Consider the following 23,359-nt stretch of genomic DNA (forward strand, 5'->3'; position numbering starts at 1 on the left):
GTCTCTATCTGGATCCAGCATATCAGGCTTTTACAAGTGATGCAGTGGTGTTATCAGCTAGGACCGTGTTCTTCATTGCAAGGCCTGGGAGCCACTGGTGGCTCCCATTGACCCTAAATGCAGCTCCATGACTAACTGTTTATATTTCAATTTATTTTATTTTTAACATTAGAATATGTACTGAGCCTATCAAAATCCACCTTCTTTACACGTCACATTGACCACATGGTATGATGCACGCCAATAAGTATAGCCGTTGTATAAGAACCGTAATACTACTATAGCAACCAATGTGTTAATTTAGTAGTTGATGTGGCTCTCACATTGAAGGTGTTTTGCCAAAGTGGCCCCCGCTTGAAAAATAGTGAAGATCACTGCTCTAGGAAGTCATTGCTAAGAGAAACCATTCGCCTGTCTCCCAAAAAAGGATACCTCCATAATGCAGAAGAAGGGATTCACAATTACAATAAAACTTGAAATGCTTACATGAAAAGTAAATAAACAAGGCATCACTAGAGTACAACTCGTGCAGTCATTTTCTTATTCTACTAGCCTCATAGCCATATGTCATTATCCTCAGCCTGTGATATGGACTCATTAGACCATGGCACAGACATCTTGCCTTTTTTTAATTTTAGCCACCATTCTCCTGCCCTCATAAGCAATCACTCCTCCTCTTCCAAAACACAGCTTATGAATAAGAGCTGTTGCATGAGCAGTATGGCCAATCTCTCTGAATATCCTGAGCTCCCTTCTAAACAGGTTTCCTGTGCAACAGCATGCACTGCTCCCAAAGCACTTGAGTGGCCAGATTTTAGTTTCAGAAGGCTATGCAAGTCCAGAGTAATTTATGCTCTTCTTACATTGTGTTTCTCAAGGTGGCTAAAGGCAACTCTCTTCTGCCATCGCTGTCATTCTTACTGAGAACCATGGAGGGGATCTCATCAATCGTATTTCTTAATTCCTGGAGAAGCCGCTTCAAATCTCGCAGTGGGTCCTCCTTCACAATGCCTGGCTTGGCTGGCATCTGAATTAAGTGTTAATTTATAAAAAAATGTAAATGTCATTTTACTTTCAAGAGCCTATATATACACCCAGCTAACGACAGATATTTCTCTTTTTCTCTTAGTTTTTTTTTTTAAACTCTTTATTTTAATGGAGGTATCTGGAGGTTTGACCACGATAATTATAAAAACACTTTATAAATATGACTATACTATATAAGATAATAAGGTGTCCCCCTTTCAGAATATTGTAAAGAAAAACATTAACATATGATTATATACACAGGAAGGGATATAGATGTACACTTTGGAATACATACAAAAATATATGTTCAAAAAACCTTAGTATGGTTGCAAAGTCAAGCACTAAAAGTTAGGAAATACCAGAATTAAGGTTCCCTGCGTAACCATAATTCAGGCCTCTTGTGTATATGCACTATAAAGCAGTCTTTAATTACATGATTACATACTATATTTTCCACAGGGCCTCTGTCTTCTTCAGTGCACATGATGTACAGTCCTCACTTAATGAAAATTAAGTTAAATTCAATATTTATTAAATTCAATATTTTGTTTCCTCCCCGTTGTTCAATAGGTGGCCCTAGGCTTTATTTAGTGAACACTATTCAAATCCTGCCTTGAACATAGAATTATTCATTTCCTCATCAGCTTTTCTAGGGTGCGCCTCACTACAGGATGAGTATTCATAAACAAGAAATTCATTATCACAACAGTCCTGTGAGATGATGGGATAGCATTACTCCCATTTTACAGATAGGGAACAGAGGCACAGGGATTTTAAGATCAAAAGTTTCCACTAATTTTGGGTGCCCAATCTGAGACCCCAAGAACCTAATTTTTCAGATTACTTAGCATTATATAGCACTTCATATGTCTGAAGTACAGCTCCCATTGACTTCAGCTGCAGCTGTGAGCGCTCAGCAATTCTGCAAATCAGACCCCTGGGACTTGAGTCAGGCACCCAGAAAATGAGGAACACACTACTAGTGTTCTTGAGCTTCTCAAAGAAAAGTTTGCCAGAATTTTTTTTAACATAGGCAACACAATGCATTTTTCTCTAACCTTGTTCTTGGAAATGGCTCAACTGTTCAGGGTGAAATGGGTTTTCTTTTCCGTTTTTTAAAGTCAGCTTGAAGCAGACACCCAGGATAAACATTTTCAGCTCAGATGGTTAAAGTTTGGCAGTTATAAGCACCTAATAATAGGATTGTCTGACATTTCCCAATAGGCGGGGCTACCAGCCCCACTTACAATGGGGACTTCTATACTGCAATGTACCAGCTGACTCGAGCTCACGGTGCTTGGGCTAAGGGGGCTGTTTAATTCCAGTGTAGACGTTTGAGCTCAGGCTGGAGCCCCAACTCTGGGCCCTGCAAAGGAGGGGAAGGTACCAGAGCTCAGGCTCCAGCTTGAGCCTGGACAGCCATATGGCAATTAAATACCCCCTTAGCCAAAGTCACTGGCCACCAGAGGGTTTTTAATTGCAGTGTAGATCTACCCAGAAAGGCCCGCTACATCCTTGCTGTGACTCCATTGATTTCATTGGAGTCACACAATTGATACATTTTGCTCATATGCTGTGTATACAGCAAAAAGGGTATATTTGAAAGTGAAGTTAGTCAGTAACTAAAACCTTTTTCGTGAATGTCTCCAACTGATATAAGGCAAAACTTTGGTCAAAGCTTTTTATAATTTCCTTATAATTGCTGCTGTCTGCTCTCAGAAAATAGAGAAGGTAACAGTTTCTGCAGACATTCACTGGACAAAGCAAACAGACAATTCCTAGGCTAACGTACACAAACATGCCTTAGCCACAAAACTATGACCATCATTTTGTGACGTTTTTCTCAGCTGCGTGAAAGAGAAACTAGCCCTGATGTATAGTAATCAAACCATTTCTTTTCTGAGAAAACAAACAAAAACCTTTTGCATTTGAGTTATAAAAGTTCTCTCAGTGATGCATTAATGTACTGAAGTGAGATGTCAGCATTTGCTTTACACTGGACCTGGCAAAGATAAAACTGAACATACTGCAGATATAGAAGGTGTCATTCTGGCCTCATGTGGCCACACCATCCAGTCAGGTTATTTCCATGCAGGGGAAGGGAAAGCTGTGTACAGGACCCTTACCTCAGCACTGTTGCCTGCTACACACTCCCATAAATGCATGGACAGCATAGCTCGTGCAACAGCTGTGCTATTAGCTGTGCCCCCAAGCCACAGCTGCCCCCTAGGAAATTTGCATTTCCTAAACACACCAAGCAAAGCAGAAAAAATTTCCATAGACTTTATCTGCAGTGCCTTGCATTTCCCATAGTCTGCAACTGCTGGAATCTGGAGGGGCAATGCCTTGTGCACATGCAGAGGGCAGATGGGGCCTTATGCAGGTGCAATTCCTACTGAGACCAATGGAGCTATGTGAGGACAGAACTGGTCCCATGGTACATATTTACTGATTAAAAACAAATAAGGTGTGTGCATAATAACCAGCAAATCCACACTGTGTGTTAATGTTCATGGTCTTGATCCAACTGCTACCAAAGGTAATAGAGCTGGGTCAGGTCCTATATGGAGAATCATATAAAAACTATAGAGAAAATAATGGAGAATTATTTTCTACATTAGAAGATTAGCACTTAAACCTAAATTTTGGATTTAACCTATTTAAAAAAGAAGGGAGGAAGGTTACCTAAGCTAATATTAATACAAAAGCTGTCATCAGCTAAAAGGGGGGAAAATCAAAGAAAGCCAGTATGGGGAGAGACTTTTTAAACATTCTCCTGCAGAATTTGCAACCCAAACATTGCAGGATTGTACTAGTGCATGACAACCAGAAAGAAAAATTGACTGGAAATCTGACTAGTTTTTTTTCACTGTCTATGCTGAGTTAAAAACACCCAGCATAAACGGTGAAAAGTAAAATGTATTTCAATTTATTCTTTGTTTCAATATTTTAAAGTGGTATTGTTAGTGACACAGTTGAGGACTCTTGGTTTAAAAAGCTATATAGTTTTTATTGTCCAACTGCTTTTAAGATGGTCTTAGCTAAATAAAAAGAAAATCAAGACCATAATACAAGAAAGTTATAGGAAATGAGTTAATCTTAGTACATAAGAATCCTCTTTTGAAAAACTTGAACTGGAAATGACACCTGTGTTTTGAACTTCAGAACAGCTCTGCGTCAGGCTGACTTCACCATCTAGAGCAGATACTCACAGGAGAAATGAAACTTGCAAAGGCTTGGGAAGGTGGCACGTTAGGGTGGGGATGGGTAAGTGGCAATGATATGTGGCGAGGCTTTCCAGAAGTAGAACTTGTATATCCTGGGCCCTGCAGTTCCTGCAGAAAAACATTAGTCATGTGTAAGCAGAAAAAATTTGAGTACAGACTAAATTCTTTGGGACAGCAACTGTCTTTGTGTTTTTTACAATGTGTAGCACAATGGGGCCCTGGTCCAAGATTCTCAAAAGTGACTAGTTACTCTGAGTTCTCAATTATTGGGTGCCCTTTCTGAAAATCAGACCCCTTTAAGATGTCTCAGGTTGGGAACACAAAAATGGAGGCACCCAAAATCAGCAGTCATTTTTTGAAAATCTTGGCTGGCCCATTTTAACCCTGAACCATGACTAGGGTTCCTATGCAGAATAGTAACAATAGGATCATATTGACTGCAAGGAACCCTAAATGGCAGCAGGCAGTTTGATGCTATAAAATATGGTCTCCAGAGTAGTCCTATACTCTTCTTTACAAGGCATACACAAGTTAACCTTTTTAACCCCATTAGTCACACGGGATGCACTTCCAGCAGTTTGCTTTGTGCTCAGAATTCCATGTATTGCTGTGGTGGTTACAGCTGTTTTCTCTCTGGGAACTTGCTGGTAATAATTCTTAGGAGCTGCAACAGGGTGGCTCACTCCTTAAAGGTTGGGGTTAGCCAACCCTGATCATAGAAAAAGCCATACCTAGAGGACAGCAGAGTGATTGCCCTATAAAGAGCAGCAGGAGGCTGCAGTTGGGGGAGCATAGCAAAGCATAGCAAAACTGCAGAGTGTGTGAAGGCCTTGTGGGGAAGACCCTGAGACCAAAGGAGTTGTGACAAAGAAAAATCCAGGGACCAGGCACCTTCTGTGGAGAAACCTGGATCGCATTTGGGCCTACAGGCCACAGCTGGAAGGCTACGCTCCAGCTAGAAAGAGCTGAGAAGATGGGCTGGGAGAACAAATGGACAGAATAAGAGCTCTGGCTGTGAGAGAAGACACCAGAGCTAAGTATGGACTCTTGTGTGGTGATGGACTTTATTTTGGCACCCTGGGATGGTTAAGAACTATTTCTGTTATTGAAATGGCCCTAGGCAGGGCTGGTGTAACCCAGAAAAGAATTGTTCTGTTATTAAACCAGGCCCAGGCAGCGAGTGGTGACAGCCATGGGAAAGCTGTGTACATTTCTCACAGGGCCTGCAAGAGGGAGCTAAAGGGATCAAGTGCTTGTAAAATTACCGGTGGCCAAGACAGAGTGCTCAGTACATGGCCATCCTGCTACAGGAGCCATTACAAAACAAAATTGACCCAAATTGCTTGTACATCTTTTTTCCTTTAGGCGAGAGAGAAATTCTTCCCATGTGATATGAAATTCTTAAATTTTTTTCACTGATATTACAAAGATGTTCATAAAGCCACTTCTGCATTGTTGACACACATCAAGTGGGACAGACATACTTTCCCAACTTCTATGATGCAATTATGCATTTTCACCACCAAATTCTGCTGCCCATTCAGAATTTAGGTCAGAATCTAATTTTAATGTCAAGTTATTTAATTTCTTTTTGTGCTGGGTGTGTTATTCATTTTTATACTGATTTCAATAAAACTTTCAAATTCTAATTTACCTGAAACTGCCAGAAAATTTCTGGAATATCACAAAAGTTTTGGTGCTTGTCACAGAATAATAGTGCCAACGCATTCCTATTATACCTTTAGTTCATTTTAAGTCAGATCCTGATACCCTTACTCACATGGAATAATATTTTACAAGTAAGTGACATCAAAGGCGTTGTGATGGGGTGATACTCAACCTGAGTAAGGGTATCAAATAAAAACTCTTGGCATATTCTGAAAGAAAGTGAGGGTAGTATTGAAAATGGAACCAAGAGTAAATGCCTACACTTTTCAGTCCACACATTAGCTATAAAGAAATTACTTTTACATCCAAAGTATGTTGTAGTTTGAAGCGCATAGCTTCTTGCTCCTGACACTGGATTATGCACTGACATTCTGCAAACTGCATAGATGCCTGCAAGAGAGAATGAGATTTAATTAATCTTTCCTTTGTTTTCTATTAAATGTTGTTGATCTTTACTCTCTAATAAGAACAAAGGGCCCGGCCCATACAATGTATAGTGCCAGCAGTGTGATAGGTGCTTTCTAGAAATATAAGACCAGATGCTGACTCTGCAGAGCTTCCAAAGGCAGCTGAATTGCCATATGACCCTAGTAGCAATGATACCCATACAAGCTTAGTGAAAGAAGATATTCCTATTGGAAAGAGTCCTGAACACCTCTGGGATTTGGTAATCCAAGTGTATTAACTGGTCAAAACCCACCTCCAGGCTTTAAAATGGATGAGGGGTAAAGTTGGATCTTGTCTGGATCTATATTCTGTTAAATAATACAACTTGTTAAAGATTTTTCTACTATAAACAATATGGAAAAATATGATAATATGTATTCTGTTTCTTTAAATCTGTAACAGGAAACAAAGCAAGAGGAGCTGGGGAAGTTTCTGAACCCAAGTTCTACAGTGAGGCAGACAGAGATAGGGAAGCTTTAAGTCTAATAAAGTCTAAGCTTTTAGTCGAATAAAGTTCTTTGTTCAGTGCTAGAGGAAACTGAGTTTTTCTGTGATTCTTTTCTATTGTTCTGTCAAAAAAGGCAGTTGATTCTCTATGCTCACTGAGGCATTGTGAATACAGTGTTCATACACATAAGTCAATACCTCTTGTTTACACACTAGTTTCTATTTCAACATTCAACACTGAAATAATTTATGAGCAGCAGATTGATCAATTACATTTAATGATGTCTACACAGTGGAGGCGCTCCAGGGCAGGTAAGACAGGCGCGCTCTATCCTGTCTGACCATCTGTTATGATCTTTCCCCGCTGCTTTAAATGGACTCTGATTATACTTTTACAGTGTTAGTTTTCATCCTCTTGCTTTCAAACAGCAGCAGCCTCCATTGTTCTTCGCCTTTTTTAGTCAGCTATAGGATTAGTGTAGGTTCTGTTACACACAACAAAACTGTGCTAAAACATTATTAAGGCTGCAGAGTCAAGCACTCAGATTTAGGAAATGGCCAAAATTCAGGGTGCCAGCTTTGCATGTGATGTCTTCACCCCTCTCACAGTCTGAATCTCTCTCCCTAAACTCTTCATCCCACTCCCCCCACCAGCCACCATGTCTTAGTCTCTTTGCCCAACCAGTCTCTGTCTATCCCACAGGCTCCTTATTCCAATCTACTCCGCCACACCCCACCAGGACTAGCTCTATTCCCCTCTGTATATGAATCAAGCAGGTTCCTCTTATATGTCTGGGCGGGAGGGGCGTTGTGACACATGAGTGACTATCCCCTTGCTCTCAGTTTCTGTGCTCGGCCACATAGCAGCAAGCTGGTGGCCTGGAGAAGCAGTGGCAGGGAAAGTTCTGTTCAGCCCATGCAGTCCTGAGATGGAGTTTCCTCTGTGGGGATGGCACATGCAAAATCTGGTTGGCACATAGGAGCTGTGAGGGGTTGAGTCTGGCCGGTGCAGATGGAATTTAGCTGCCAAACTCTCACAAGTCTATGCTGAAGATATGCAACTGAGATTTTTTTTCCCAAGGTTTATAGCGTGGTGAAATGTGGGTGTGTTTCACAGGGACAGGAAAAGGCACAGCTGGGGCACCAAGGCAACCCCCTACTGAATTCCAAGTGCCTACCCCACAGCATAGAGGTGCTAGAGCTTCTCCGTGATATGGTTGTAAAATATTTTAACATGCGTGAAGCACATTTATTTTTCCCTAGTATCTTTTTCCGAGAGGGATGAACTGTTTTAGCTGAAACTCTCCCAAAAACTTCAGCCTGAGGCAGACACCCGGCATGGAAACTTTGAGCCTGAATGGTTAAAGTATGGCAAAGTTGTAATCAACAGGAAAAAACAGCGATATAATGGGAAGTTAGTCTATTTTAACTATAAGTGTCACTACCAGCTCCACCTTTAACATGGTCAGCTGGGTCCCCAACTGGAGTGCTATCTAGACCCCGGGGGCAGGATCTGCAGTGATAAAAAGCTCAACCAGATAGCAATTGCAACAACACAAGGTGCTTACAATCCTCCTTGCACCGGGAGGCCTGCAGCCTCCATCAATAGGGGTGACCAGGGACATACTGATTCAGTGCCTTTCTGGTAGGGCTCCTACAAAGTCCTGACTACAGAACATCCAGTGGAAGGTAGCAGTGCAAGCAACCCCTGCCCTTCCTTGGGGGCAAATTCTTCCCTTCTGGCTCAAGGAGATGCAACCAGTAGCTGGGGCTGAATTAAGGCTTCTGTTAAAGAAAGCAGAAGTGTGTTAATGTGAAGTCCTGGTCAGGGTTTTAACAGCTGTCATCTCTAAGGTGAGCACAACACATGTGAGTAGGAAGCATATACTGCAGCATGGATAAAAATGCTCATCCCATCTCGTCACAGGAAATAGCACAGAAAAGTGTGGGGAATGAAAAGTCTAACCAAACCAAGAGCTACCTTATCAAGAGCTGCCTCCATGTTAGCAATTTTTTCTTTCAAACGTCGGTCTTGGGACCTTAGGATCTCTAGTTCTCCAGCCATCTTGTTGTTTTCTGTTGCAATACAACTCAGTTCTTGGCTTAGTTTATTTTTCTCTTCTCTCAGATAATGCTTCTCCTGCATTTATAGAGATAAAGACCAAAGTAAACATGAGATAATAGTTTAGGATTGCTAACATTATACACATCTGTTTTTGATGAGCTTTATGATTTGAAGTAAAATTTTTCAATGAAGCTTTCCAGAAGCTCAACTATCGTACTTAGCAGAAACAGGAGATTTTATAATAGGAAGATGATCTCTTATACAGGTAGGCTGGCACCTCACAGAGCCCTGAACCATTTCAAATCTGAAATTTTAAGCTTTGACAATCCATGAGCAGACTCATGCTCCAAAATTCATTTTCATAAGCTCTTCCATTGCCCAATACTGAAAAAACAACTGTCAGACTCCACTCAAGAGACTAGATCTAAAGCTAGCAGAAGAGGATGAATTGCTGTGAACAGATGTAGGTCATCATGCAGTCAACTCTACTGGTAACTAAACCACTTATCTGTCTTGGAATCTGCTAGACAGAGTTTCATTGTTATGAAACTGACAAGCAGTACCCACCAAAACTTGGAAGGCTGAGAATCTGAATTAAAAAAATTCCACTAACCTGTCCTCCAAAGTAAACATCTACTGTGGCATTATTGTAGGAACAATAATGTTTATAGAAAATATGAAAAGTTGTTGCAGTTGCCTGACAGTTTTTGTCAATCAGAATGTTAGCCAATAAATATAATAGTTGCCTGCTATTGAGTAGAATGAACCAAAATCACCTCTGGATGGATTTTCCAGTTAGGAACTAGTACCTCAAATCCAGCAGCAAAGAAAACTGAGAGGTAAACCTGAGGGTAAGTACTGAGGGCCAGATTCAGAGGGATATGCAAGAAAGGGGAGTCAGTCAGTAAGAGGGTGTGAGTCTAAATGAGTTTGTAAGTAATTAAGGGCCTGATTTTCATTTACACTAAGGTCACTTTCATTTGTTCTGATAGTAAATTATATTTACACCCAGTTTAGGGGTCCTTTATAGTTTGCACCACTAGAGCAGTGTAACGTTACATAGTGTATATGAGAATCAGGCCCTAAGCCTGAGGGAATCTCAGTCTGGAGAGAGACTGAGTGGTATAACATACAACTGGAGGAAGCCAGATGAAGGTGTAAGTTACACTAACTAATACTCCCTTTGGTCTTTCTTGGACTAACCCTGAATTTGGCCCTGCATTTCTACTTGGAACTGTTTATCTAAATATAGTTAAATACTTTTACTTGGAGCTCTTGTGACCTTAGTTGCATTTGTCATAGCCTCCTCCAAGAATTTAATCTTGCTCTGCAATGCATCTATCTGTCCTCTCTTGGCTGTGATTTGCTTCTGCATTCCCATGGCAACTTTCATAGCTGTAAAAGACAAGGTTCCCAACTGATTAGTCCTTTATGAACAAAATGTATCAGGCATGTTGATTTCTACATTCTTATTTGGAAATCAATTGTCAATAATAGACTAAAAACACAGACTGGGGGGTGAGATCCTGCAGTTCTTATGTGAGCAATCCTCCCCTTAGAGTTGATGGGAGTTGTGCCAAGGCGATGACTGTGATATCAGTAGAAACAGAAGAACCTAAACTGGAAAATTGAATATAAACCACCTCATACTCTGATGAAATTCAGCTCCAAATCTCCTGGCTTAATTTGATCCCTAGTAAACCATAAAACAAGGTGTCGGCATATGTAGCTGTTCCTTAATCCTTTTATAAAATATCTGAAATACCATTAATAACATCTGTTGAAGGAATAAATATATTTACAAATTCCTCTTGTTAAAAAGACAAATAAATATGACTTTAAAAACACCTTCCAAAGTTACCATGGCCATCGGATCCTTCCATAGTCTTTAAAGTGGCTCTAGTTTGTTCCAGTTCAGCCTGGGCAGATTTCAATTGCATTCTGAGTTTGCTTGTGATACCTTCCATCTCTTCACTTTTGTCTCGATAATTCCTCTTTACATTTTCATATTCCTCTGTTCAATGGAAGCACATTGAATTGAATGAAAGTGTAAAGTGACCCAAAAATCATCTGCCTGTTACTCCGAGGTTATACAGATGTGCTGTTTAATCCCTTAAAACGAATATTCTATTCATGTAACTAACATAGCAAAAAACAATTGCTAACAAATTAAAACACGTTATAGACCATACAATTGCTATGATGTCATGAGAAGGCTGTGTTTCACTGGAACAAATTGAGCTGCATTTCCTAAAGCTACCATTCTACAAAGTGACAGTAAAGCTACACTTCTGACTATGTGCTGCTCAGGGATCAGACTGCCCATGCTACCTGGTGTAGGCACAGCTATTGGTGATGAGACAAGATATTTGACCCGGGCCCATTCACTCAAGGCTCTTTTTCACAACTCCAAGCTGCTGTCCATCCTGACACAGCTATAATCACCTCCTCTCCACAAAGTCCCTCCAAAATCGCTTTGGCACAGCTCCAACCCTCTCTCCCTCTCACAACTCGGACCCCCTCAAATTCCCCCAATCATCCTCCACAGAACTATGTCCCCTATACAACTCCCCCAACTGGCACAGCTTTGGCTCCCACACAAGCATGCCCTCTTCTGTACTGGACCCTCCATTTCATATCCCCCTCCTACATCCTCACGCCACTTTAACTCTGTTGTTATAACGTTTAACAAAATCTGAGGACAGACTTTCCAAGTAAAAGTATGTGTACGGTTACCATAGACTAAGCTTGCTGAGGTCAGAGTTAAGATTGTGCAACTGAGCATGACTGTGGGGAGCTGGGTGTCTGTACTGCGGTGTGTCTATGCTGAAAATGAATGGGGGGATTTGTGAATGTGTGTGGCTGTTATAATGTCTGGATAGTAGAGCATGGGAATTGGGGTTGGTCTGGATGTTAATGTTGCCTTAGCAGGTGATTTCCTTGAGTTCTGGTGACTGTCATGAAAGGAAATACACTTGTGCAACCTCACCTCCTAGTTGTGAATTTTTGGGCAGGCTATTATTGGCAGTAATAGGGCCCAGACACTTTCTGCCTATGTCACATACTGTATGTCTCTGGTATCTTCATCTCCTTTCGTGTACAGTATGTAAGGAATGCATTTGCTAATGTCCTCTTCCTGATGAGTCAAGATACAAGATGTAACACAATTTCCATAACAAAACAAATTCAAACAAATTCCACTATAATTTGATAGTAAATAGTTAATAGGAATTGCCAGCTCAGTTTATTTAAATTACCGAACATTGTAATATCTAGCTCCCCTGTATAATACCTGGGGAAGATGCAGGGCTCTTGGTGACGTTTATATTCTGACCTACCAGCTTTTTTTTCCCTGGGCCCTATAGAAAGTCAGGCTATGCTAAATATTTGTGCACAAGTCCCTGGAGTCATGCCGCTAGATTATACCATCTTCATTCTATACCAGAAATCCAAATAATGAATTAGCTCTCTGAAGCAGTCTGATCATTGGTGCACTCTATCTGGGAACCGTTACTTGACTTGACTAGCAGCCGTATTTGGATTGAGCAGGCTGCTCTTCTATTTTTAACATCAGTCTAATTTAGCAGATATCTGATCTGAGACTCCCTACCTGCAAGGCCAGCTAGCTCAGTGCGACTGGCTTTCAGTTCATTTATTAGCTGGTCTCTTTCCAGTTTTGTATCCTTTACTGCACGGAGCCTCTCAGTGCAGGTGTTTACCAGTTTAACCTTTTCCAGCTCCAGCTCACTCAATCTGGCCTCCAGTTCGTGGATTCTGTCTTCTTTCTTGCCCATTGCAATCTATTAATTTAGAATCAAGACATGCACCATCAATATTATTTGAAATCTGATTTTCATCATGGAATAATTTGGGGCAAAGATGGACTCTAGAGTGGAAAAGACACATTTACTTAAAAATTGAGGGGATAAATACATAAACACATCATTTCAGCATCTCGTGTTCTCTCTGCTAACCCAATTGATTACTGTCTTTTAACAAAATGTGCTTTGGCCTTAAGCATCATTAAAGTTCAGCTAGTGGCTAAATCAGTTTATCAGATCCCTAACTCAAGGATGTTAGAATGTCACAATATTTTTAAAAAGACTGATTTACACCTTTTCACCTGTGAATGAACTGGGATTTGAAATGATTTCTTACAAGTTGATGTAAACTAGGTTTGAGCCTTTAGGAAAATGCTCAGTATACCATCTATATTAGGTGACCCTGAGAAAATGCAGGGTAAAGTGGCATTTGAAACCAGAGAAGTCACATGCTCCAAAGGTCATAGGAGCCACAGAGATCTTCAGAGCCCAGCTCTGGCACCCCATACACACAGCACAACAGCAAAAGTACAAGGAAGAAAGGATGATTTTATACTAAACATAGGCGTTACAGCACTGAGAGAAGACAGAGCTGATGAAGAGGTAGATCAGAAAAATCTCAGTAATAAAATCCTTTGGCTTTGAAGGCTGCTTTAGATGAGTAAAGGTCCAGATGCAGCACTTGCAAAGTCTCTGATCTCAGTCCAGTTCAAAAGACTTAGAACCATGTTTGTAACAGAACCAGGGAGACAGTCCTGGATCTGATGATGCACTGGAAAATTCCTCCTTAGCCCTCACACAAAACTCTGGCTCCTGAACTGATATCAGACCAGAACCAATGGAGATCAATGGAGAGGGCTCAAATGCTCCTCCAGTGCTGAATTGATCAAATGGTTTCTATATGAACCAACAGATCTGAGCCCCTTGGACTTGACTAAACTCCAAGAACAAACCCTTCCTTTTCTAAGGAGTCTTGTCAGCACCTGAATATGGCTAGCTCTAGAATGCCTCTTCTTAAAAAAGACATCGGGTTCATAGGGCATGCTGTAGATGGGGAATGTTTTATCAGTCTCAATGAAGAGTGCCACAAAGGGATAAAGTGCTTCTCCTTCTGTAACTAAGCACTCATAACTACCAGTACTCAGTAACAATGTGACTTTTTCTGTTTTGTTGAAGGTATGGTCTGACACCTTCAGATCTGACATCTCCAAGACCTTCAGGATTGATTGCTGAGTGGACAAAGCTTCTTCCTAAACGTCTGTCTACCTCTCCTTCTTGCCTCTTGCCTGAGGTGCTGAGGGTGGTGAAGCCTGTGTGGTAAGGGGTGCATCACATCATGTACTTCTCATTGTCATCAACATTTGACGCCTAAACACTTCTCTGGATCTGCCTATGAAAGAACAAACTAGTTCTGGATCCAACACTACTGTTATATTAACAACTAACATCCATTATAAAGATCCATTGTTGTTCTAAAACTAATTCACTGTGTAATCGAGAACAATGAAGCAATGGTTCCATGACCTCTATCACCAGTAGTAAAGAAGCTGAAGATGGTTGTGGGTAGACTGGCCTTTTATAACCACAATTCAAAATGTTTAGATCTGCAGATCATTGCGTTCACACCACTACCGGCTGGTCAACTGCCTTAGAGTGGGAGACAAAAGGGCTGGAGCAGTACTTTGACAGTGGGGATCTGCAGTGGTAATTCTGTGATGAAGAACACTCTTTTTTGTCACCTCCTTCAATTCCTTGTTTGTTCTTTGGAAAAATGATGGAGCAAATCAGTTGGCCTATAAATTATAAATATAAGAGGCTAAGTGCTATGCACACAGACATGCATTTGGTTGCGCAAAATTGGGTAATCACACACATTGTTAAATTTGCATCTGTGCATGCAATGATCTCTTTGGTATATGCAAAGGTATGATTTGACATGTGTAACTCAGGTGCACATTTTTGAATATTTAGTCCAGTTGAGTTATTACTGTGACTCATGAACATAGGGTGAAATCCTGACTCTGCTGAAGTCAATGGCAGAACTCCCATTGACTTCAGTGGGGCCAGGATTTCACCCATAATCTGTTAACTTCAGACCTAGAAATATTTGATCATACAAGCTAATCAATAATAATAATAATAATATAATGATGATGTTCCCTGCCATGCTAGTTCTTCTAAATGTTTATAGATACCTAGACCCATTTTCTGACCTGCTTGAAAACAGACAGTATAACATATCAATATATGGATTTTAAAATAAAATGAATGTACTGTCTTACAGAGACATAAACATGGTGAAATGTACAGACCTTAAGTTCTTGTACTTCCAGTTTCTTGTCACTGACTTCTTTCACAAGCTGAGATTTCTCCACCTCCATTGCACCAGCAGTTCGGCCATGCTGGCCCACAATCTGGGTCATGTTATCGATTTGCTTTTGGAAGATCTCAATAACTCTTTCCTTCTCCATCACCTGCAGTTTCAATGTCTCACACTCTGACTGCACATTTTGTAAGTAGTCCCCTTCATTCTTTAAGTGCTGGAGCTCCTGCAACTTACTGTCTACCCGTGAACGGAGTTTCTTGATTTCCTCATTGGTAATTTCAATGGCTCTCTCCTTCTCTTGCAGGCAGGCTGTCAAGTCAGACACTGTTCTCTCAGAAGCCTCCAGATTTATCTTCTTGGCTGTCAGATCTTCAACTACTTTACGGAGCATTTCTTTGGTTGATTCTAGCTGGGCAGTCAAGGAGGAGACTCTTTCAATGCTTTCGTTCTTTTCCTTAATTGCAGCCATCTGAATGGGAACAATAAAATGGTCAACTTTGACAACCGTATTTTCTATCTACCTTCCTACCTACAGGTTTTCTAGCTACCTATCTATGGATTTTCCATAGCACCCATCATTATAGTATCTAAGAGCTTCACAGGTAAATTAGGTTTGCATGACAAGGACCCTAGTGGTCTTCATGATTCTTTTGCTTTTCTTCCTTCCTTCCTTCCTTGGTAAAGAAAACACAGCTTGAAATATAGATATTTTTTTTACCAGAAAAAATAGGTAAGACTGGTGTGAAAAACAGAATAAACAAATTAACTGTCTCTAACCTATTTAGAGGTGACAGGCCTAAATCATTCAATATATTAAAGCCTGGCCAATTGGACTTTAAAGTAAGTATATCCTGGAAGAAGTACATGTGAATTAATAGTATATATCTAGTTTTATTGCTGTAGTCTGCTAAGTGCATAGACTTTCATGGGACAACCTCCAACAGGAAGCATCATGCGCCAAGAGTTGCTAATAGTGCAGTACAGATGCAGAAGACCAGAATGGACCCAGAAATATCCAGAAATTGAAGGTAGAATTTCGGAAGGTGGATGCTGTAGCGAAAGCCTGGTTGGTTGGTGGCAAATAAAGGAATCAAGTTACAGACAAATTAATCTGACCTAAAGTGGAGAGCAGCAGCTGACAAGATGGCCACTAGGTTACTTATTTGGAGTGGAAGATACTTTGAGAGGATGCAACAGCCTGAAGGAAGGAGCTGACTCTATAGCTAGATGGCCAGGAGTCTAATCGGTTGAAAGCAACAGAATAGTCCTTTCAAACACAGGCCTCAACTCTGCTTCATAATTATGTTGTGGACATAAACACCACCATGTCCTGATGAAATACTGTATATAGTGGATCAATTATGAGGGCCTTTAGTTCACTAACTCTTCTTGCAAAAGTCAATGCCACCATAAAGACTGTCTTGAAAGAGAAGTGAAATAGAGAACAGTCCACAAGAGGTTTACACGATGCTTCCATTAGTCCTGTGCACATTAAATTTACTGTACATGCACAAAATGTGATTTCTGGAGGCTTATAACTTAGCCAAAGCCAAACCAAGTTTCACCAGAATAGTCCAAGTTACTTCTCCATGAAGTGTGTTAACATGCCAAATTTCAACTTCTGGCAGTTTTGATATAAAATCACCTTAGGCCAGAGACTGGAACTGCAAATATCAGACCAACAGGTGAAAGTTCCAGAAAATTAAAACTAAAGCCTTAAAATGAAAAACTCTGGCACCTTAAGTATAGAGGCTGCTCATGTTCCAACTAAGATCACAAAAACTGTGGGTGTTTATAGTATATATCTAGTGTATGGGAACAGAAAACCTCTCAATAGTAATAATACCACTCAGCAATTGCTTCCTGACCTGACGTTCCATTTGTCCCTGACACTCAGTCTTCATTGTCTTCACTATGTTCTCCATGCGCTGCAATTCCATATTCTTGTTGTCCAGTTCTCTCCGTAGGTGGTCAATGGTGATGCTGTTGCCAGTGTCCCGATCCCAAAGCCGCTTGTTCTGCTCCTTTTCCAGACTCAGTTCCATCTCTTTTTTATGTAGATCAGCCTATATGAAATTACAGCAGTCATTTCCCTTTTTAAACAGTTAAGTCATCCTGTCTTTTATTTTCTTTAATATTAGCAACAATCAACTATAAAGTTAAATCATCATTACTATATCTTTAACCTAATAAAAGCCAGAATTTCTGGTGAACAGCTAGTTTGATGCTTCTGAGGCATTTTCCTTCAACAAAGCAATAGCTTTAAATTAATCCTTTAAGTACTACTACTGTTAGTATCTTAGAGCATTTAATATTGCAAGACTTGAAGACTTTGATGCCATTTCTGTCCCAACCTACTTTATCCTAAGAAAATAACATAGCCAGCAAAATGAAAAAAGCACCACTGTATCATAATTAAAAGTTAACAAAATATAAATACCATATTATATGCCAAGGAAGGAAATAATCCACCTTTAACAGTGATGAGAACTGTAATTTCACAGCTTGATTTACTCTGTTTGCAGACAGCAATTTGTTATATGGTTGTCAATCATTTTTAGCTCAGAAATGAATGTAAAGGTTCAAAAATGGATGTCACAATCCCAAATTTCTAGGCATTTTGGAAAATGGTAATTTAAAAAAGGGGGTTAACAGAATTCTTAGTAGAAAATGAAGGGGCTGAAATTTTGGAAGTGGAAGCAGCAAGCAGAATACTGAATAAAGCCAAAGAAAAGGGGAATGAAATAGGAGGCCCAGATAGTAAAAGAATGAACATACTCAGGAAAGGCATTGAAACAAACTTCACTTTTCCTCCAGTGCTGGAAGAATATTAGAAAGTCTCAGTTTAATGAGACTACCTCATTCATCTATTACAGTTTAATTTCACCAGTGATCATTCATGAAACTAGCATGCCTTACTCTTAAGTGTATAGTGACTGTCCTCACTCCAGCCTTCTCTACAGCTATAAAGAGTTGGCAAGAAAAGATACACTTTACAAATTCCTGATTAGATAAACAGCATATAGAATGCAATCATTTGAAACTCTTCTTCAGATTCCATGTGTCACCTATTATTCAAGTGACACTAGACAGACTTGGTATACTAAACTCCCAAAACCCAATCATGAAATTACAGAACTCATACACAGAGCAAAAGGTGAACATGATGAAGTATTACACTTACTATTGGAAACAGGGTGTATGTATGAAACATATGGTCTGTGGTGCACAATTTTGATACTATCTGTGCAAGGTACAGTGGGGATTTTTTCAAGTTAAGATGTCTTCAGTCTATGGCTAAGGACTATTTAGACCAGTTAAATCTTAGTAGATAAGACAGGAAAAAAGAAGGGAAGATAGGAGGCTAATTTAGTTTATGCCTGGGGTCAGAATTAAGGATGTTTGGGAGCCGTAGCTTGATTTTCATAGTTTCAAATGTTTGCATCTCTTTTAATGTTAACCTTAGCTCTGAATTTCCTGGGTTACTAATGGAAATGAACTTGTGATGAGGTGTGTGCCCCACATAAGTAATGAAAGGGTTAACTGGAGCTGGAGAGCTCAGTTAAGGCACCTGATTGCACCTGAAGGGTGAGCAGGCCCAATTAAAGATGAGGTGGAATGGAGCTGGGTTGTTAGTATAAAGAGAGGATGCCAATTGTGGGGCAAGGGGAGTAAGAGAAGGAATTCTGAAGTGCTGCTCTTGGTACTGGTCAGGGGAGAGACTGGTAAGGTCAAGGAGAAAGCCCAGAGGTAGAGCTAACTGTGGGATCCTCTTCTGAGTACAGGAGGCTAGGAAAGACAGAGGACATCTACTGAGATGGAGTAAGGTGATAAAAAAGGCAGGACTGGAACTTCCAGAGAGCCCTGGGAGATGCTCAATTGAGAAACAGAGCAGGGGAAATTTGAGAGATGAAATGAGAGCCTGAGGAGGGCAGAAGTTTGTACTTTTAGTTTGGGATTTTGTTGAGGAATCCAGGGAAGAGCCCTGTGAGTCCTGGCTCCAGAAAGAGGGATGAAATTGGAGAAGGCCAGAAAAAAGATCATGGAAGGAGGATGTCCAAAGCCAAATAAGGATTAAGATTCTTGTTTAGGATTCTTGTTACCCAGAAGAGGTGGGACTAAATGTGACCTGACTGGTGGGTTGAGTCATAAGAAAAGGCAGACCACTCCCAGGCCACAGCTGGTGTTGGCAGGAGAGTCTGTTCTTCATGCCCAGCCCAGCCCAGCCCAGCCTCAAGGGGCATGCCTTTCTGAGGATTTCTGGGGTAGTAAAATTAAATTTATAGTAAGTCTGAAGCTTAGTTATAAAGAGGCTGCCAGCTTTCCATAATAAGCAAGGTGCAAACGTGACAACAAAAATAATTTAAAAAAAGCTCTTAGAAGGTAAGGTTTGTTCTATGTATTCAATCGATTACTAGAAAAACTGATTACTAAAATGGAACTCCACTATAAATTGTTCTTCAATGGTTTATTAATATCCCGAATTCCTACCAGCAACTGCTGACGCTGATCATCCAAATTTCCAGATTCCTGGCTGTATTGATCCCGTTCAGTTTGAGCCTCTGCCATCTCAGAATGAGCCAAGTGCAATTGTTTTTCCAGATCTTCTATCTAAAGTAGGCACACAGATCAAAAGAATATAACAATGGGCTAATTATCATATGGGGCAGTTTTACTCTGAAAAGTGACTATATATACAAGGTGCTGTCTTACTCAGCAGATCTGTTCCCTTTGTGTATTCAGAGACATATGCTTGCTTTAGCGATTAAAATGAGTTTTTAATAATATTTTTCTTCTTGTTAGTCCTAAAGAGCCAACACAGCTAGGGGAGAGTGAACTGGATTCCACTCACATCTCATTAAGAGAATTGTTAACTGAAGTCTCAACGCAGAATCTTTATGCTGGTAATCCCTGAACTAGGGGAAAAAACCCAACTTGCCCTTTGGATTCCAGGTTAAGATTGCAGGGTTGGCAGTTAGATAAATCAACATTTCCCTTGAAAATGGAGCACATTTGATGAGTCGCTGTGTGACAATAAACATAGTGCCACCCACAATGCCATTGCAACACTTTTCAAAGAGCTACATTTTAAAATCTTCCTTGGCCAAACCAAGATCATGGAATTACCTTTTTGTCTTCTTTTAAAAAAACACTTTCATTTGCGTAGGACAGAAGCAGTAACCTTTATTCTCTCTATAATGCAATTGTAACTACAGTAAAAAGCACATGCTCTGACTGGTAATACATCTGCATGGCCAGTTTATTCAGCAGTGGCCTCAAAACTCCTGCCTTTCTGACCAGTGGAGAGTGGGAACATCATGCCAATGATGCTGTCATTATCCAACAGGACAGGACAGTACAGGACAACTCTGTAAGGATCTACTTGTCAAGTCTTATCCCAAGCCTGGTAAAAGTGAGATTTGCCCTCCCTGCTACTTAGCTGCAATTCTGATTCTAAGGCCTACAGAGCTCTCTGGATAGAGAAGGTGAAGGCTGACTGTGGTGCCTCTGGCAACCCCTCTGCTTTTTAGAAGTGCAACACTAGAGGCACACTCCTAGGGCCTTTTCTGTCAGCAGTTGCCCCCAACACCATTCCTAAAGGGATTTCCCACATGGAGGGGCTCCATGGGAAAGGACATATTACCTATTGTGGATAATCTCTGCATGGGATGGGGGGAAAGAAAGATGGTCCATACAGCCTCACCCAATCCCTTCTTGATCTGATCATTCCCCGCCTCTTGTGAGAGCCCTCTTGGGCCTCAGAGGTGTGGGAAGGTACTATCAAGGGGGCTGCCCCACCCACTTCCACATGAGGCAGATCTGCTAATGGAGAGAGCCCTTCATACACAGATCTCCCTAGGATACTCTGAGCCAGGATTTGGCAGAGTCTGGAGAGTGTCTTCTCAAACACAGGGTGAGAGCTATATCCAGATGGAGCATTACAAAAATAATAGCTTACCCCGTATTACCCAAATTCCTCTCTAAATGCCTGTATATCTGGTCATTTTCACTTTATTCGTAAAGAAGAAGTGAAATTCTTCACAAATACCAGGGCCTGAGTGTAAGGTTCTGTGAGTCTGTAGCAATAGCTGATGAAACCAATAATAATTACAACACAGCAGGGAGCTGTGTTCCTTAACCATGAATACGTTATCAGATCTATGTGCAAACAAATGCTCCATCTAGAGGTGGTCAACTTTCTGTAATGTGACATAGCTAGTGACAGTGTAGGAGACCTATAGAAAAGATTGTTAAACAAGGTTGGGGACTAGTTTATAATCAGATGATAAAAAGGCTAAAATTTTCAAATAAGGGTGTTTATCCTTACATACTTAAATTAATATTCCGGAACTGAAATAAGAGGCCTGAGTTTTCACAAGTGCTGAAGGTACACCATATTTGCAAATCAGACACTTTTCAGACACTCAAGTTTGAAAATTTCAGCTACTTTTCAGTTTACTAAGGTATTTTCCTACCAGAGAGGCTCCACAGCAGTACCTGAGTAGATGTTGTTGTAAAAGCTTTATTTAGATTCCACACGATACACCCCTGCTTATCCATGGGAATAACTCTACATACGCACCTGAGATTAGATGCTCTCTAATTTTCAACTTGTCTCTACCTAAAGCCTCTGTTACTTATATAGTATACTGTACTTCCAATATAGAAGTCAGCATGGATATGTCTGGACCAAAGAGCAGTCCATTTTAAAGGTATCCGAAAATTATATTTGCTGAATTAATAAAGTTCAGAGAAGTACTGCACATAAAATTTTGGGTCTCTATTTTTGAATCTGCTGTTAATCAATAATTCTGAAAGGGAAAATTGTTCAAAGATTGTGTTCTGCACTCATAGATACATGTGTGGCATTTTCTAGACAAACGTCTGTAAGGGATAGTCTTGGAGCTGTTTTGGACCCAGGATACTAGAGAGACAAGGTGGATGAGGTAATATCTCTTATTAGACCAAATTCCGTTGCTTTTGAGCTTACACCGAGCTCTTTTTCAGGTCTGGGAAATATATTCAGTGTCATAGCTAAATACAAGGTGGAACAGATAGCTTAGCATAAGTAGTTAACACAAGGGACCCATCAAGGTGAAGTGGCCCATTAACACCTTTCCAATCATGGAGGGGGAAATGATTGCACATCTCTAGTTGTCACCTACTACCCCATACTGGGACCCATAGGGGGTATCATCAAACAATTACAACCTATATTTGATGGGTATCACATCCTGAAAGAAATTTTTCCAGAACCCCCTCTTCTGGCCTTCAAACACCCCAATCTCATCATCAGAAGCTAGCTCCCCACAGACCAGGACACACCAACTCAAAGTGGCATCAGACTCTGCCAAAACAACAGATGCAAAATTTGTAGAAATATCTTCACTGCTACAATGATCAACCCTCCTCCTTCACAAAACACTTTTCAGGATCCATGGGTCTTATGCATGCCTATCACAACATGTGGTGTACCTCATCCAGTGCACTAAATGCCCCAATAACAACTATGTGGGTGAAGTTTTGGGTTACAGTGAACTATGTAGGTTAGAGGTTTTTAAGCTGCAGCTTGATAAAGCCTTGGCTAGGATGATTTAGCTGAGGTTAGTCCTGCTTTGAGCAGGGGGTTTGACTAGATGACCTCCCGAGGTCCCTTCCAACTCTAATCTTCTGTGATTCTATGATTCTAAGTGAGACAGTCACTATGCTCTTGAATGAACTCATGCAGAAAAATTTTAAAAGACAAAAATGTCATCTTTCACCTATGGGTGAACACTTTTCACAAAGTGATCATTCTATATCTGTCCTCTCAGTTCTCATACTCAAAGGAAACCTGCACAACATCTTCAAAAGATGAGCCTAGAAGCTTAAATTCATAACTTTGCTGGACACTAAATATCATGGACTCAGTAGAGATACTGGATTTATGGCTTCTTACAACAATCTAAAACCCACTAAATCCCACCCTCCAGTCTTTCTCTCTCTCCCCCTCCCCCTTTTCCCCCATGGCTGGAGAGGTGTTAACTGGTCACTTCACCTTGAATGGTTCTTGAAATCTGTTCACTACTTGTGCTAAACAATCTGCTCCACCTTGTATTTAGCTGTGACGCTCTGAGTACATTTCCCACACCTCAAAAAGAGTTCTGGTAAGCTCGAAAGCTTGTCTCTTTTAACAGCAGAAGTTGGTCCAATAAAAGATATTACTTCACCCACCTTGTGTCTCTAGGGATGGTCTAGGTTTACTTGCTTCTGCCTCAGCTCAGGGGGCTGGACTAATGAGCTGTCAAGGTCCCTTCCAGCCCTACATTTCTATGATTCTAGTAAAGTG

The 23,359-nt window shown here is 40.6% G+C and overlaps 1 protein-coding gene across 1 annotated transcript in view; it reads right to left on the reverse strand.

Annotated features, from left to right (window-relative positions):
* The window catches only part of CCDC158 (coiled-coil domain containing 158), a 50,934-nt gene that overhangs the window by 14,001 nt on the left and 13,574 nt on the right, over nt 1-23,359 (reverse strand). Inside the window, exons 10-19 of the mRNA XM_067557266.1 lie at nt 19,522-19,641; nt 16,899-17,096; nt 15,017-15,499; nt 12,494-12,683; nt 10,745-10,897; nt 10,166-10,278; nt 8,800-8,958; nt 6,222-6,314; nt 4,242-4,364; nt 864-1,027 (exon numbers count right to left, since the gene is read on the reverse strand). Of these exons, the coding sequence (XP_067413367.1) occupies nt 864-1,027; nt 4,242-4,364; nt 6,222-6,314; nt 8,800-8,958; nt 10,166-10,278; nt 10,745-10,897; nt 12,494-12,683; nt 15,017-15,499; nt 16,899-17,096; nt 19,522-19,641 (1,796 nt within the window). The remainder of the gene's footprint in view (nt 1-863; nt 1,028-4,241; nt 4,365-6,221; nt 6,315-8,799; nt 8,959-10,165; nt 10,279-10,744; nt 10,898-12,493; nt 12,684-15,016; nt 15,500-16,898; nt 17,097-19,521; nt 19,642-23,359) is intronic.

Source organism: Emydura macquarii, unplaced genomic scaffold, assembly GCF_026122565.2.
Source record: "Emydura macquarii macquarii isolate MOO-44397 ecotype Brisbane River unplaced genomic scaffold, CSIRO-AGI_Emac_v2 contig_1790, whole genome shotgun sequence".
Lineage (NCBI taxonomy): Eukaryota > Metazoa > Chordata > Testudines > Chelidae > Emydura > Emydura macquarii.